Source organism: Aspergillus melleus (genome assembly GCF_016097325.1).
Source record: "Aspergillus melleus strain CBS 546.65 chromosome Unknown contig4, whole genome shotgun sequence".
NCBI classification, from domain to species: Eukaryota; Fungi; Ascomycota; class Eurotiomycetes; order Eurotiales; family Aspergillaceae; genus Aspergillus; species Aspergillus melleus.
Genome location: NW_025763373.1, coordinates 3460583 through 3475154, shown reverse-complemented (window position 1 = coordinate 3475154; position 14572 = coordinate 3460583). Strand labels below are relative to the sequence as shown.

General features: G+C 53.4%; 7 protein-coding genes across 7 annotated transcripts; 4 read left to right on the top strand and 3 right to left on the bottom strand.

Moving 5' to 3' along the window:
* Positions 1 to 231: 231 nt before the first annotated feature.
* LDX57_008009 (uncharacterized protein) lies at positions 232 to 2137 on the top strand (the record flags this gene model as incomplete). The annotated part of the gene is made up of 4 exons (XM_046089731.1): positions 232 to 1758; positions 1832 to 1879; positions 1934 to 2026; positions 2087 to 2137. The coding sequence occupies 4 exons, from the start codon at positions 232 to 234 to the stop codon at positions 2135 to 2137; spliced, it is 1719 nt and encodes a 572-aa protein (XP_045945703.1).
* A 325-nt stretch (positions 2138 to 2462) lies between these two features.
* LDX57_008008 (putative ubiquitin fusion degradation protein (Ufd1)) lies at positions 2463 to 4862 on the top strand (the record flags this gene model as incomplete). Its single annotated transcript, XM_046089730.1, has 1 exon — positions 2463 to 4862. The coding sequence occupies one exon, from the start codon at positions 2463 to 2465 to the stop codon at positions 4860 to 4862; it is 2400 nt and encodes a 799-aa protein (XP_045945702.1).
* A 392-nt stretch (positions 4863 to 5254) lies between these two features.
* Positions 5255 to 6295, bottom strand: LDX57_008007 (transporter YIP1; the record flags this gene model as incomplete). Its single annotated transcript, XM_046089729.1, has 2 exons — positions 5255 to 5857; positions 5945 to 6295. The coding sequence occupies 2 exons, from the start codon at positions 6293 to 6295 to the stop codon at positions 5255 to 5257; spliced, it is 954 nt and encodes a 317-aa protein (XP_045945701.1).
* Positions 6296 to 6741: 446 nt separating this feature from the next.
* sam50 (SAM complex subunit SAM50) lies at positions 6742 to 8538 on the bottom strand (the record flags this gene model as incomplete). The annotated part of the gene is made up of 4 exons (XM_046089728.1): positions 6742 to 7955; positions 8029 to 8215; positions 8314 to 8430; positions 8506 to 8538. 4 exons carry the CDS (start codon positions 8536 to 8538, stop codon positions 6742 to 6744), a joined length of 1551 nt encoding a protein of 516 aa, XP_045945700.1.
* Positions 8539 to 8767: 229 nt separating this feature from the next.
* On the top strand, positions 8768 to 9735 carry UBC6 (ubiquitin-conjugating enzyme E2; the record flags this gene model as incomplete). Its single annotated transcript, XM_046089727.1, has 3 exons — positions 8768 to 8794; positions 8858 to 8937; positions 9009 to 9735. The coding sequence occupies 3 exons, from the start codon at positions 8768 to 8770 to the stop codon at positions 9733 to 9735; spliced, it is 834 nt and encodes a 277-aa protein (XP_045945699.1).
* A 648-nt stretch (positions 9736 to 10383) lies between these two features.
* CYC3 (holocytochrome c synthase CYC3) lies at positions 10384 to 11511 on the top strand (the record flags this gene model as incomplete). The annotated part of the gene is made up of 3 exons (XM_046089726.1): positions 10384 to 10467; positions 10523 to 11199; positions 11262 to 11511. 3 exons carry the CDS (start codon positions 10384 to 10386, stop codon positions 11509 to 11511), a joined length of 1011 nt encoding a protein of 336 aa, XP_045945698.1.
* A 475-nt stretch (positions 11512 to 11986) lies between these two features.
* Positions 11987 to 14184, bottom strand: LDX57_008003 (ABC1 kinase family protein; the record flags this gene model as incomplete). Its single annotated transcript, XM_046089725.1, has 3 exons — positions 11987 to 12164; positions 12248 to 13590; positions 13657 to 14184. 3 exons carry the CDS (start codon positions 14182 to 14184, stop codon positions 11987 to 11989), a joined length of 2049 nt encoding a protein of 682 aa, XP_045945697.1.
* Between the last annotated feature and the right edge of the window lie 388 nt (positions 14185 to 14572).

Below are 14572 nucleotides of genomic sequence, written 5' to 3'. Positions count from 1 at the left end.
CCTTGTTGTTCCTTTCTTCTTCCCCAGCATTCCCCCTCTGGCGGGTGATCTATAAAAGCTCTCTCCCTCTTCCTTCTCTCTCCTCCCTTTCCATTCACTCCTTATACTATCTTCTGCCTCTTTCTCTCTCCTTATCCCCGACCATCGAGAACATCAGTATTTATACCCACACCTGTAGATGAGCTGTGGTCTTCTTTAGCAACTACCATCGACTCCGGAGATATCAAAACGATGCCCGTGGTTCTCCAGTCCACCATAAATCTGCTAGAAACCGAACTGGCCAAGGCTAGGGCCGCTCTCCAAGATATCCAACCAGACGCCGCCCCCGCATTGGTGCACGGAGATGAGATCGCCGTAGGTGCCGTGGCGGCCTACCGCCAGAACCTCATCGGTCGAGTGCCCGAGTTCTTTTACGGCTCTCGTCGATTGTCACCCAAGGAAGTGGGCTTGGTTCCGGTCGTTCGAGAAGTGTTGCCAGATGAGGATGATACCGCAGCTCAGGAGCTATGTGGACAAGGCCCCGGCACTATCTACCGCAGCCAGGCTTCTCTGGTCAAGATTCTGTCCAACAGTCTGATTTTGGATCATATGGCACCCTACCTCTCGGTCTCGTCCCTGTTCGCTTTGGCGTCGACGTCACGTTTCCTTCGAGCCACTATTATGGAAACACCCTACGTATTCCGCCACCTCGACCTGACCCAATCTCGCGGCGCCTACATTTCCGACAAGGGCGCAATTGACTCCCACGAGGGCGACGAGTCAACCGAGGACGAGTTTTATTCGGCCCCTTTGAGGCGCGTATTTGCAAACTTAGAACACAGGTCGATTTTGCAAGATGTGCGCACCTTGGTTCTGGATGGTCTCGCCGTCCCTGCCGATTTAGTGGCTGATATTATCCTGACCGAGCGCTTCAACGTCAACGTTCTGTCTATAAGAGATTGTCGTCACCTAAACGAGCGCAAGTTAATGCAAGTACTACAATATGCCGTCCGGCCGTCGCGTCCCCGGGGTACCCCACGCATCAAGGGCATCTATCATTTTACCCCCGTAAATCGTGCTCGGGCCATGGTGCGGAGCAAGTATCGCGATTGGTGGAGCTCACGATGCGCTGGCCAAGCGCTCCGTGGCGCAACGGCTGCAGAGAACGTCGTCTCGCCTGCCCTCGACCAGCAACCGGAGAGTCCGCAGTACTGCCAGAACGCATGGTATCGTCCGTCAGGGAGACTGTTCCAGCGAAGCATCGAGGATGGCTGGGCACAGACTATTCAACGATGTGAGGGTATCATTGCTTTTGATGCGGTACTATGTCGAGGACCTCGGCACGATTCTGGGCTCTCTGGCACGCCCTCGATCGAAGAACAGGGTGTGCCTCACGGAGAAGATCAACTATTAGGACGGGAACCGGCAATTGCGACCATTGCCTTGGGCCCCGACGGGTGCGACGGCTGTCAAAAAATATCTCCCGAAGGGCCAGCAATCTGGGGTCGATCTCCGCCCGAACGATTCCCGCTGCTCACGCCGCCTCCTCTTCATTCATCGTCAACTGCGGCGGCAAAGCGCCCTGCGCTTTTCCCCGACGAGCACCCCGCTATGGTTGCCCGCTGCGCGGACTGCCTGAATGATCGGTGGTGTCATCGCTGCAATAAGTGGTTTTGTATCAGCTGTCTACCGCATCCTGAGCGTGTGGGCAGTAACCTGTCCCCACACCAGACGGCGGTGCGCAGTCGAGGCAACGGCCATCTGTCCCAGGAATCAAGAGTGTGTGACCCGCCGACCCCATCCCCCACCAGACGGTCTAACAGAGGGGAACCACTAACATTGAGTGCCATAGAGGACCGGACCCGGCGTGAGCAAGGATTGCTGGGAGTGTGGACCGACCGTAAGTGTCTTGATTGTTTTGTCCAGTCAATCTTAAGCTGATAACCGGTTCCAGTGCGCTGCGTGCAAGGTGGAATGCCAACGTACTTGCCAAAGCTGTCGGGGAGAGTATTGTATTGAGCACAACGAAGGATGTTCTTCAACGATGGTAAACATAGTCTGCCTCGCCCGAGTCCCCAGTCCGATGCTAATGAGGCCGTCTATCTAGTGCGACTGGTGTAACACAAGCACACGCCATCGATTGAGAGAAATTTGTTGATCGAGGAGGACGGGATTCTTCGCACTCCACTCCGTCTTGTACCATATATGTGCATATCTAATATATATGCATATAAATATAAACATATATATATATATATATATATATCCCCATATAGTTCCATACAGTATATCTGCCAGTCCCGTGACTTGCAACTGGATGACAAATCGGCTCCCGTAGCTTCCAGAACGGCCGTTGTGGTTCCTCCACCTCCACTTAATCTCTCCACAGAAGACGTCGTTGAGTCTTTCTAATTCCGTTTTTCATTCAAGAGAAATGCACTTCCTTTTGATCTCCCCTTCCACGACTCCACTGGCTGCAGACCATGGCCATGACACCAGAGCCGTTGCGCTGGTCGTCGGATTTCAACGTCACCCCGTCCCAACTTACACCTAAACTGCCCGGAGATAAGATCATCTTGCCCCAATCTGCCCTGGAACAGCTCCTGGCTGCCGCTCCGCTCCAAGAGACGAACCCTCGGGTTCCCTCTCCTCGTTCGCACACCGCTGCCTTCGATCCGTTCAACCCATATACCTTTGCGGCCGAGTCTAGTGCGCGGGGGCAGGCAAGGGTTCGTCAGCATCAACTGCCCCAACCGCTTACATTTCGCGTCATCAACCCGCAGAATGGCCGTGCGATCTATGCCGGAATCCGGGAGTTCTCCGCCGAGGATAATGAAGTGGGCATGAGCGCTTTCATCCGTGCTGCTCTTGGGCTAGAGGAGGAATCCTCGACGCAATTTGACCCTAAAAACCCGCCAGGATCCCCGTCTTCACCCGGTTCGAGCGCCCCGCCGTCACGCCCTGTGGTCACAATCCACGCGAAACAGCTGCCGAAGGGCACCTACGTCCGCCTGCGCCCCTTGGAAGCCGGCTACGATCCGGAAGATTGGAAGGCTCTGCTCGAGCGTCATCTGCGCGATAATTACACCACGCTAACAACTGGTGAATATCTGACGGTGCCGGGCGGCCAGGACGGGTCTTTCAGATTCTTGGTCGACAGGGTGGAGCCGGAGGGCGATGGAATATGCGTCGTTGATACGGACCTTGAAGTTGATATCGTGGCTCTGTCCGAAGACCAGGCCAAGGAGACGTTGCGGAAACGGCTGGAGAAAGCCTCGCGTGCGCCTGGGACTCAAAAAGCTTCGTCGATGGGTGGCGCACTTGCATGGGGAGTGTCTGTCGCTGGCCAAGTGATACCAGGCGAATATGTGGACTATGAGCTTGACAACTGGGACCGAGATTGCCCAATAGAGGTCGAACTCGAAGTCGAGAGTGTAGAACATGCGGATGCCTATCCGTTGATCAGTCCGTTTTCCACACGACAGCGGAATCGGCCAAGGGGGGATGAGCACGTCTTTAGTGATTTCTCAGGTAGACCGTCGAAACGAATCAGGGTCCAGCCGACAAACATGGCGCTTGAGGGAGCAGAGGCTTTGTACATATCGGTATATGCCTTCGCTGCCGCCTCCACCGATCTGGAACCGTCCACGACGCCCTTGCAGTTTAGTCTGCGCGTGGCCGGTAGCGCGCCGGTCGATGACCGGGGAAAACACGAGACAGAAGCCACCACCCCTACCTCACAAAATCCGGAAGATGATGTGCAATGCAAGAATTGTCATCAATGGGTGCCCCAACGGACTTTGATGCTACACGAGAACTTTTGTCTTCGGAACAACGTATTTTGCACTCACTGCCACACTGTATTTCAGAGAAGATCCCTGGAATGGGAACACCACTGGCACTGCCATCGCGATGATTCTCATGGCAATGACTTGCCAAGCAAACACAGACATGAGGCGATCTTCCACACCGCGTGGAGTTGCCGTGCTTGCGGCCTCGAGAAACAGTTTCACGGGCTTTCCCAGCTTGCTCGCCACCGCACCACGGACTGCCCGAGTAAGCCGATTCTGTGCCAGTTTTGCCACCTTGTGGTCCCCCAAAAGGGCGACTCGGACCCCGAGATGCATGATCCGGAAGTCTTGATGTCTGGGCTCACTCCCCACGAGTTGGTAGATGGCGGGCGGACGACTGAATGCCACCTATGCGGTAAAATCGTTCGACTGCGAGATATGAGGACGCATCTGCGCCACCATGATTTGGAGCGGTTATCCAGGCCGCCTCCCAGCATCTGTAGGAACCAGAATTGCGGGCGGACCCTTGACCGCCGCAGCGCGCAAGGTACAGCAGCCATCCCAGGAACCGACACTTTGGGTCTCTGCAGCATCTGTTTTGGACCCCTTTACGTGGACATGTACGATCCGGAGGGGAAAGCGCTCCGGCGCCGCATCGAACGACGGTATCTCTCCCAAATGATGTCAGGGTGCGGGAAACCCTGGTGTCAAAATGAGTACTGCAAGAATGGCAGACAAGCCAAGAAATCTTCCACGTCTGATCGTAGCATTGATACCCAAACCAACAACGCCCTTCCGGCGGCAACTGCCTTGGCCACGGTACGGCCCTTGATTAACGCCGTTGGCCTGCAGAGCGGGCGACCAAACACAACTGCTCCTTTCTATTTTTGCACTGACCAGGTCGGCCAGCAGCGGCGCGTTCTCGCAGAGATGTTGGCCGCGGAATGCACGGCGACTGGCGGCAAAACATACGATTTGGCATGGTGCATTGCCGCGGTCGAAGCCACGGCGGGCAACATGGACAAGGCGCCAGAATGGCTGGAGAACTGGGCTCCTGCCCAGGGTGAAGATTCTTCTGGCGCCCTGACCTGAGCAAGTCATTTCCGGATACATGCGATGTCAAGAACAGTCTTTTAAACAAGGGAGATCTTCAAATGACGAACTGAATAGGATATTGCACATGGACAAGAGAGAGACTTTGATTATCATCGCACATACGCCATACTCCGTTATTTGGACTCGTAGCTAGCTTTTGTTTTAGATCTAGACTTTTTTTTCTTTGCTTTTAATACACTTCTTGGCAAACCCTTATGACCTTAATCATGTTTCTCATACCGAGACTGGAGACTGACCGTTAATGAAGTGAGGGGCTCGGAATCATCAACTGCCTGAATCATGTGCTTGTTGTAGGAGTCGCCACAGGCGCAGTGGAGCATGCCAGCCACCGTGAATGTATCAATGCCAGACGCTAGGGGAATTCATCGTTAAACAGCGCCTGTCTTGGCTGCCAGATTGCCACTCCCCCGTGAAGAAAAGATGCCCATGATACCAAAAACGACGTAGAAGAGCGCCAGCGGATATGCAACGAGACCCCTCATCCCACGCATGCGTGCAACGGCGCAGAACATCCCCGAGGAGCTGAAGGTACACCAGCCCACGGCGGCTGTCGTTAAGAGGTACCCGAACATGGTGTCCATAGGGATGAGGATTCCGACCAAGCTGGTCAGAACCAGCGGCAAGAAGCAGTAGCCCAGGACACTGGCGGAGCGAGGGAAGGTAAGAGTGGCGGAGAAGTGACCGGCAGCTGAAGCGTCGGACAGGGTGGGCTTATGATGGGGGTCGTAGTTGGTCGGGTGCGCGGCGTTGGGTGTGGGGACTGTGTCGAGGGCCGGAGACATGAGGCTGAGGATGAGATGCAAAGCAACGGTCCCGAAGACGGCCACGCCGTAGATGTAGCCGTAGAAGACCTTGCCCGAGAGAAGAAGAAACGTTCCGTAAAGGACGATGTAGAGGAGGGCGCCGTAGAGATCGCTGTCGTCCATGAGGTGCTGATCGATGCGGGCGAAAGGATTAAGCACAGTCAAGGTCTGATGAGCAAGAGCTTGAGTCAGTTCTCTTTCAATACTTTAATTTCCCTCTTTCCCCTTTTCCCTCGTCGAAGGATCCGAACTGACCTTTGTTCGAATATGTTCGAAATTCACCCCCAATTCTTCCAACAACGGGGGCTCGCCATCATAACCCTCCGTCCCAAAAGCAGCCAGCCAGCCGGTTCGCAGCCCACTCTGTTCGCCCATCCTCCCACTGACTCCAGAGGCTGGAGATCCAAAACCGCCATAGCCGCTGCCAACTCCTCCCATGGGGTAAGCCGGCGCACCTGGGTTCGGGGCAGCACTGAAGCCGCCATAGGATGCCTGAGAGGGTGTAGTATGGCCCGAGACCGAGGTGTACGAGGAAGGGTAGAACTGGAGATTTTGTGCGGAGGCCTGAGCACCGTAGGGCTGTTGCTGCGGGTAGTATTGGGCCATTGTGGCCAAGATGAAGGATGGGTATACAATGAGAACGAGGAAGTTGTTGAACTGGCATCAATTCGGGGATCGCGAGACTGACAGCAGGTGACCCGGTACGGTATGTCCTGTACAGTGTAAGATACCTTACGGTACATTACGTATTCCGAAGTACATGAATAGTACAGTACCGTTTGTGATGTCATAAGCCACCTTATTTGATCAGTCTTGTCAAATTTGATACATACGAAAATGTAGACAATATAGAATATTTAAATTATAGATTCATATTAAAATTACTAAGTTCTACTTTAAACAGTAAGATTTGAACATTTAATACAAAGGTAGAATAGTGGAGTGTAGATAGCTGGATAGTACAATATCTTATCAGGAAACTCAGGCTAACTATATCAAACAAAGAACAGGTCCTTTCGCTCTTTCTTCCTCTACACCAGTGACCGGTTCATCTACAGGAAATTAATGCCAAGTCCCAGCTGCAATCCCTTTCGCCCTTCTTCGCCCTTCCGTAGTACCAAGGGGAGAGAAAAGTTCAACTCAAACCTGGCGGCCGGATGGGCGTACACGAGCCCAACTCCCGCGGCGATACTGGGCAGGCCATTGCCTAACTCGGAGATTGTCGACGTGACCGCATCACTCACCTCGGCATTCGTGGTGGGCGTGTTTTTCTGAGCAGTGCGGAGAGGCAGCAACCGGCCACCGTTCACAAAGGCCTGTAGGCGCAGGGGCTTCTCGGCGCCAACGCGAGGCAGTGGAAGGAGCAAGTTGGCACTTCCTGCAGCATAGACGTCGCCGCCGACGGCGTCTGCCCCGTCATGAGGGCCGAGGCCGCAGAGACGGAACCCCCGAACATCCGTCGGTCCTCCAAGAAGGAAGCGATCATTGGTACGGGAGAGCTGCGGCCTTGAATCCGAACCAACTCCGAGGGGATAAAGAAGCCCGGCGCGGAGCCCTGCAGTAAAGGAAACGCCGCTGTCACCTTTGACACCTGGGATCGGAATCGGTACCGCGCCCTGCGTTTCGATCTCGGATTTCCAAAAAGAGACATCACCCTTCAAAGCTCCCAACCCAGCCAGCTCGTTGAATGTCTTGGCGTAATATCCACGGGACGGGAGAAGGGGGTTGTCTCGTCCATCCTTGACCCAGCTGTGGAAAATACTGCTCTTGACACTGTCCCCGCCATCTGCCCGAATCGTGGAGGAGGCATTTTCAGCCAGGCTGGTCATCTGTCTCCAGAAGCCGTTGTAGCCAGCTTCGTGGCGGTGTCCGGACTGGCTCATCCAGCGGAGTTTACCCCAACCACCCTTCAATACCTCTTCGTGGCTAGCCCACGACTTTTGGGTGGAGCTGGCAAGTCCACCAATCTCAAACCGGAAATCGGGGTCGCTAAGAATGGGCGTCTCGAATGTAGCTTGATAAGCAGATCTCGTTCTAGTTCCCAGGGAGGCATTGAGATTGAGATTTTCGGCACCACCGAACACATTACGCCACAAGAGGTTGCCGTAAGCAGATCCTTCCGTGTTCCCAAGGTCTGTTCCGGTCTTGAGCAGCACGCGTGGCTTTTCCTTCACCGAGACGAAAACGTTGAGGTTCGGCAAACCTGTCCGGGCATCGACTTCGGGTGATTGGTCCAGGTACACTGAAATGGGTTGCTGGAAGAGGTCTGCGGTGCATAAGTTAGATCTACAGTGAAATACATGGCGGTGGTGTCGTCGGATTGCTTCAGGTTCACAAACCGAATCTGCCGAGTTTGTCCGCGCGTGCCGAGACTTCCCGCAAGGCCTCGGACAGGGTGTAGGGTCTTTTTTGGTGAGAGCTCAGCAATGGGTCAAATATGCGTTCGAGGAAGCCCCTGCGCGTGTGATGAGCGTTGAGGACCTGAATTGAGGAGATGGTGCATGGCAAGGTGGAGTTTTGGTCAATCTGGATGTATACTGGTCAGCCACTAGGAGTCCCGCTTGAAACCGAATACTCCCTGAGAGGAAAGTTTCATGGAATAGAATGAAAGAGAGCCGTCTGACCAATTCTCCCAACCGAGCCTGGGCTTTCTGGTAAATTGCATGAACCCGTTCATTGATAGCGTCCTGGCGTTCCTCGAGTACCTTCGGGTCGGCGCGTTGCTGGAGACGCTCAAATATCTTAGGGAGGCAAGACAAAGCGCGAGATGGTTAGCCGGACGAACGATAAGACCTGTTCGCAGGAAAGAGACATACATCGCCATCCTCGGCAGGGATTGTAGAGGACATCGCGGGCGGCGGCAATGGCCTAAAAATGGCTTGGAGAGAGAAGGGAAGTATCAATTCGATTGGCGCTCGGACGGCGAGGACGATATCGGTCACGTGACCTGCGGTTGCGTCGTCCCGGCCCTCCTCTCCAGTCTCGACCGGGCTCTTCTTCTACCTACCTACCCTCCACCCCAGCACAATCGTCTATCCTTCATACTCCCAAGGGGATCTAGACATCCAGGCAGAAAAGATGGCGACAAAGGCAGCCTTCAAGAGGGTGAGAACCAGCCGAAATTCAAATCATCATTGATGCTAACAACTAATGCTAACCATAACGCAGCTCACTCGCGAGTACCAGAACATCGAAAAGAACCCCCCGCCCTTCATTGTGGCGCATCCCTCAGAGTCGAACATCCTCGAGTAGGTTGAACTGGAAGATACCGCCGTGGCGATGCTAAACGCTATCCGTACAAGATTAACCTGCGCTTTAGATGGCATTACATCCTTACTGGTCCGCCCGGCACTCCGTACGAAAATGGCCAGTATTGGGGGACACTGATGTTTCCCCCCGAATATCCCTTTGCCCCACCCGCGATTCGTATGCACACCCCAAGTGGCCGATTCCAACCGTCGTCTCGGTTATGTCTAAGCATCAGCGACTTCCATCCCAAGTCCTTCAATCCGGCTTGGGAGGTTTCGACAATTCTCATCGGGTTACTCTCCTTTATGACGAGCGAGGAAATGACGACGGGTAGTGTCAGTGCATCAGAAGCGGAACGAAGAGTATTGGCAGCGAGATCGAGATGGTGGAATTCTACTGGCGGAGGCTCTCATGTCAATGCTACGCCGGGCGTAACCCCTAGCGCCAAAGGATTCAACAACGTCAAGGCCGGGGATGGAGGCCTGAAATTCCGCTCGGAATGGCCAGAGCTGGACCAAGAAAACTGGAAGTGGATGAAAGACAATCGCATTGATACCAATTCCGGTCAGCTGATTCCCGAACCCGATGCTGCCGCCACGAAATGCTCGCCAGAAACCAGTGCTCTTCGCAGACGCCCCAACGGCAGTGCGCCCCGGCTCGGGGTCGTCATGGAGGGTGGACATGTGGCCCGAGAGGCAGGCCAGAGCTGGGCTCGGCGGAACAAAGTCTGGATCGGTCTCGGGGTCTTATTTGGGTATGCTCTTCTCTCGCGACTCGTGAATGATGTTCAGGGTTGAAGTTGGCTGGCCGCTATGCAACCTTAGTCTTTGGCGCCATGGTCTTATCCTCAATTTGGCTGTTTCATTCTTAGAATCCCTCATTCTCCCTCTTCTTTTTTTGACTTCTTTCTTTTGTTTTACTCTGCAATGTGGCTCAGACAGGTCACGTGGGATTGTGCAGGTCCAGAGAGACCTTCAGGCGTCCAGAGAAGGGAAAGGCGTTTTTTCTTTTCTTCTTATCTCAAGATACTCCATCGGTTTCTGTATGAGAATGGGGGATGGCGATTGATTCCGAGCGGAAATTCATAATATTTGCTTCTATGTACGCTTACATACCTTCCTGAACATGTACATACTACACCTAGGTAGACAGTTACACTTGTCGTGTACCGGGTACTTCTACACTGCTACCTCCGGCGGTAGGCTCGTAGGTAGCGGGTACTTCTCCGTACAACCTCCGCAACTCCGAAGGTTTGATTGGCCGCCCTTTCGCAATCTTATGTCATCGGCCCGAATCGGGTTCTTTTTTTTTTCTTTTTTCCTTTCCTTTTTTACCCTTTCCTTCCTTCCGCTTGTCGCATTAAGTCTGCCCCATCTCGTACGACTTGTCCTTGTCCTTCTCTCGCACTCTTCTTTCTATCGACTCAGACTCAAGCCGCGCTCGCTATGGGTTGGTTCTGGGCAGAATCTAAGCCACGCCAGTCGGCGCCCGCTGTTCCAAACCCTCCTTCGTCAGAAGCCTCTCCTCCCGTTAGTAGAATTGAACCAGACCAAATTGATTGTGATCTCTGACAGTTGCTCATAGCCGGGATGTCCAATGCACGCGTCTGCTTCCTCGCCTCCTCCTCCTCCATCTTCTCCAGCAGCGGCGTCCTCTCCCTCGGAATCCTCTGGCGCCTGTCCAGTCCGCTCAACAGACTCCCCGTTCTATGTTCCCCCCAAATCGAAGTCCTCGGACGTCCACGCGTCTTCTCCCGACAACAACGACAACAGCAACAACACTCAGTCGACCTTGTCGAAACTCAACCCCTTGAATTACATGTTCTCATCAATCTCCCAGGACCGGGCGCCGAACCAGACCGTCGACCTCGGAGTAGACCGTGAAACTTCTTCCATCCCCAGGGGCGATGCAAGCGGAAATTGGGAGTATCCATCCCCCCAGCAAATGTACAACGCAATGCTTCGAAAAGGCCACACCGATACCCCACAGGATGCTGTTGAGGCCATGGTTGCAGTTCATAACTTTTTGAACGAAGGCGCCTGGGATGAAATTGTTGGATGGGAGCGCATATTCGCCCAAGGCCTCTCGGAAGGTTGGAACAAGTGTCGCCGCGGCGAGGAAAACATTGCTCTGGATGCTGCTCAAGCAGATCCGCCCGCCAATCCACCAAGCCTCATCAGATTCCAGGGTCGCCCGCAAGAGCTTTCGCCAAAGGCAACGGTTCTCCAGGCTCTGGGATGGCTATATCCGGCCAAATTTGAGTTAGTGGTTCCCTCATTTGTCAGCGTCTGTCTCGAGCCAAAATTCCTAACATCGTTCACAGGAGCAACCCACCTTTTGACCGACATGACTGGTTCGTTATGAGGCAAACACCTTCGGGCCCGAAAGAAGTGCGCTATGTGATCGACTACTACTCAGGCCCCCCCGAGCCAACGGGCGAACCTGTTTTCTACTTGGATATCAGACCGGCATTGGACACCCCAACGGCTGCTGTTGAGCGGTTGATGAGATGGGGAGGGGACGTTTGGTGGCGAGCAAGTGGCGGCTCGGTTCGAGAGAACGGCCGGAGTTGAAAGGGGTAATGGCGCGGCATAATATCTTTGCGCCTCTGGAAATACTAATTCTCCTCTCCATATATATCACAATGTAAACTTCAATAGAGGCGCAGGCGTCTGATTGTCCTTGTGTGACTTGCTAGTTATCCATAATGAAAGCACCATGATACCCACGATTGCTTAAAAGGAAAGTCATCACCTCGACTTTCAACATTTCATTAATTGATCCTCCTGTACCGATTAGGAGCTTGCGCTGGGATATTGAAATGCCCCCGCTCCCTTATTCTCTGTGCAAAGTAGAATATCACATTTATATGTACACAGGATACCTTTCTCTTTCGAAAAAGAACATGTATTTCCCCAGGGATCGGAGAACACGATATGGGATTTCCACAAATCGTTATCTCATTGAAGCTGGCAGTATGGGTGGTGATCCATCTACCACTTCCAGTGTGTTCTTACCAAAGTGGACGGGCACTTGGTAAAGAGCCGTCTAGATGTTAGGGGAGAGTTGATCATATTTGACACATTGCTCCACGCTTTCGATGCTGGCTTGAAGTAATCCGCGTGTTTCAAGTCCAACCCACACCCGGAGCATTGAAGTGTCACCCGATCGAACGGATTTCAAGAAGGTGGCGTTGGATCCGAGGGTCCGCAATATGGGGAGCGCGCTACATCAGGAGTTATCAGTTGTTGCATCCGGGAATAGTAGGGGAGAGGGCAAGAAAAAAAAGAACTCGAATGAATTACCCACCTCTTGAAAAGGTCAAGGTTGGGGTCAAGGCTCCTCCCAATCCCCTCAAGCAAAAGGATCGATATGACGACGTTAACAAAGTCACCTTCCAGTCGAACGTGATGGCCTCGGACTATTGAGAGTATCTCACTCAAGACGTCCCCGATTCTGATATTACCCAAAGCAAAAGTTCGAGATTTGACGTTTTGCACGAGATGATTCACCTTCATTGCGAATCCATCTTCGTCAATGACCTCTCCTGGCTGACGACATCGCTGAGCCATGAGTTTTCCCGCCCGGTAGCCGTCGAACTCCGCCACCGCGCGGAAGAGATCTAGGAAGTTCTTCCGGTTTGAATCATTGAGCTGCGTAACTAGGCCGGTGTCGATGAAGATGAGCTGAGGGCGATAGCCCTCCGCATTCAGCTGGCTCAACGCCTTCGTCCAGTCTTCCTGATGGCGGGCATGTGGTCTCAGGCGTGCAAGGACATTCTCCGTCACATCCACCTCCGCCGTGGTGGGCGCATCCGACGCGCGGGTATGCTTGCGAAATGAGATATCTAGTTCGCTCGGCTTATAGAATCGCACCATGATATTACCCGGGTGTAGGTCGGCATGGACAAAGTTATCAATTAGTAACATATGGAGGAATGCATCCAGACCCTCGTTGGCAATTTCCTGTTGATAGACCCCGCCTCCGGCATCTAAGAATTTCGACAGGGGAATCCCTTGCGCAAACTCTTCAACAAGGACTTCACGGGTGCTGTAGTCCAGATAGGGATACGGAAACCATGCGGTGGTCCGCTGCTGGAATTTCTCTCGGAAGATGACCAGGTTACTCGCCTCAATCCGAAGATCCAACTGCAACTTCATCATCTCTCCGAACTGATGGACTTCATCTGGTAATGACAGCCAGTGCAAGGTCGGGATAGCATTAATCATCGAGGCGAAAAAAGACATAATCGTCAGGTCTCGGCGGATCACTCGTTCTACCCGAGGATGAAGTACTTTGATGGCAACATAAGACGATGGAACTCGCTGAGGCGTACTCTTCACTAACACATCAACATTCTTTCGGATTTTGTTTTGTAAGCTCTGAGGTTGAGAGATCAGGTCCCGGTCATGGGTAGCTGCCAGGTCCGGTTTCAACTTTGCCTTGTAGACCTGAGCAATGGCTCCTACCCCTAGGGGCTCCTCGTTGAACTCCTCAAATATATCCTCGAATGGCAATCCGTTGAAGGCTTTGACGATAGTCTCCTTGGTAACTTTTAAGGAGTGGGCCGGAGCATTCGAGTGCAGAGAGGACATGTATTCACACATTTCCGGGGGAAAGATGTCGGTTCGCGACGCCGCCCATTGTCCAAGCTATTGGAAGGCGGGCGTTGCATTGGTGAGTCTATCAACTGTGAAATCTAATGGGGCATGACCTACCTTGATGAAAGTTGGTCCTGCGCGTTCCATTGACCTGACAAGGTACTTATACCACCATAGGGTTCCCGTGCGTGTACCTTGGCGACCTTCGATCCGCCTACCGAACCATACGGCCGGCGCCGTGAGGATGACAGGCAGGAAGACCGCCACCAAGTGAACAAATCGACAGCCAGTGGCTACCGTATCATAGACGTAGTATTTCCAGAAGATGAAAAGAGATCGTAAAAAACGAGGAAGCCCCTGGACCTTCTCCGTGGCGCTCTGTTGCAACTCCTGTCTTGAGATCTCCAGCATCTGCATTTCACTGGTCTTCGCGCCATTGTCTTGTTCTTCTGCGAGTTTTAGAAAGGCGCCGGGGGTTAAAGCAGCAAGCAAGACCCCCCGTAAAGTTGGACCCCTGGCCGGAGGTCGTTTCCAATGGCTTGGCGGCCATGAGTGCCATCGACACGGCGGCGCGACTCGGGACAGTGACCGTGAAGTTGCGCCACGTCTCAAGCAGAACCGGCCGAACAGGACAGCCGTCCTCATGGTATAAGAGAGGGATCAGCCGGTCGCGTAGCCTAGGATACGATAGTGAAGCGGGCCATGGAATGGATGAAATGCGGAATGAAGCCTGTCGGAGACTCGGCGGAAGGTCAGCGAGCGAAACGACGCACGTGTTGGCGACGTCATTGCCGCGGAACGCAGGAAAGGAGATTCCTCAATCAGCCTCCTTTCTGATTCACTATCAATTTTCCTTTATAGTGATACTTCTTTTATCTTCACGGCGTACATCCTAATTTCACACAGTTCCTTATTACTTTATCCTCTAGCCCCCCTATTACCTCTACATAGCATCTACTCTACCTAGTCGCAGTTGGCGGTGTTGGGGATGAGTGAATGCCCGGGGAACCCCTACCACTGCACCCGGAGTGCA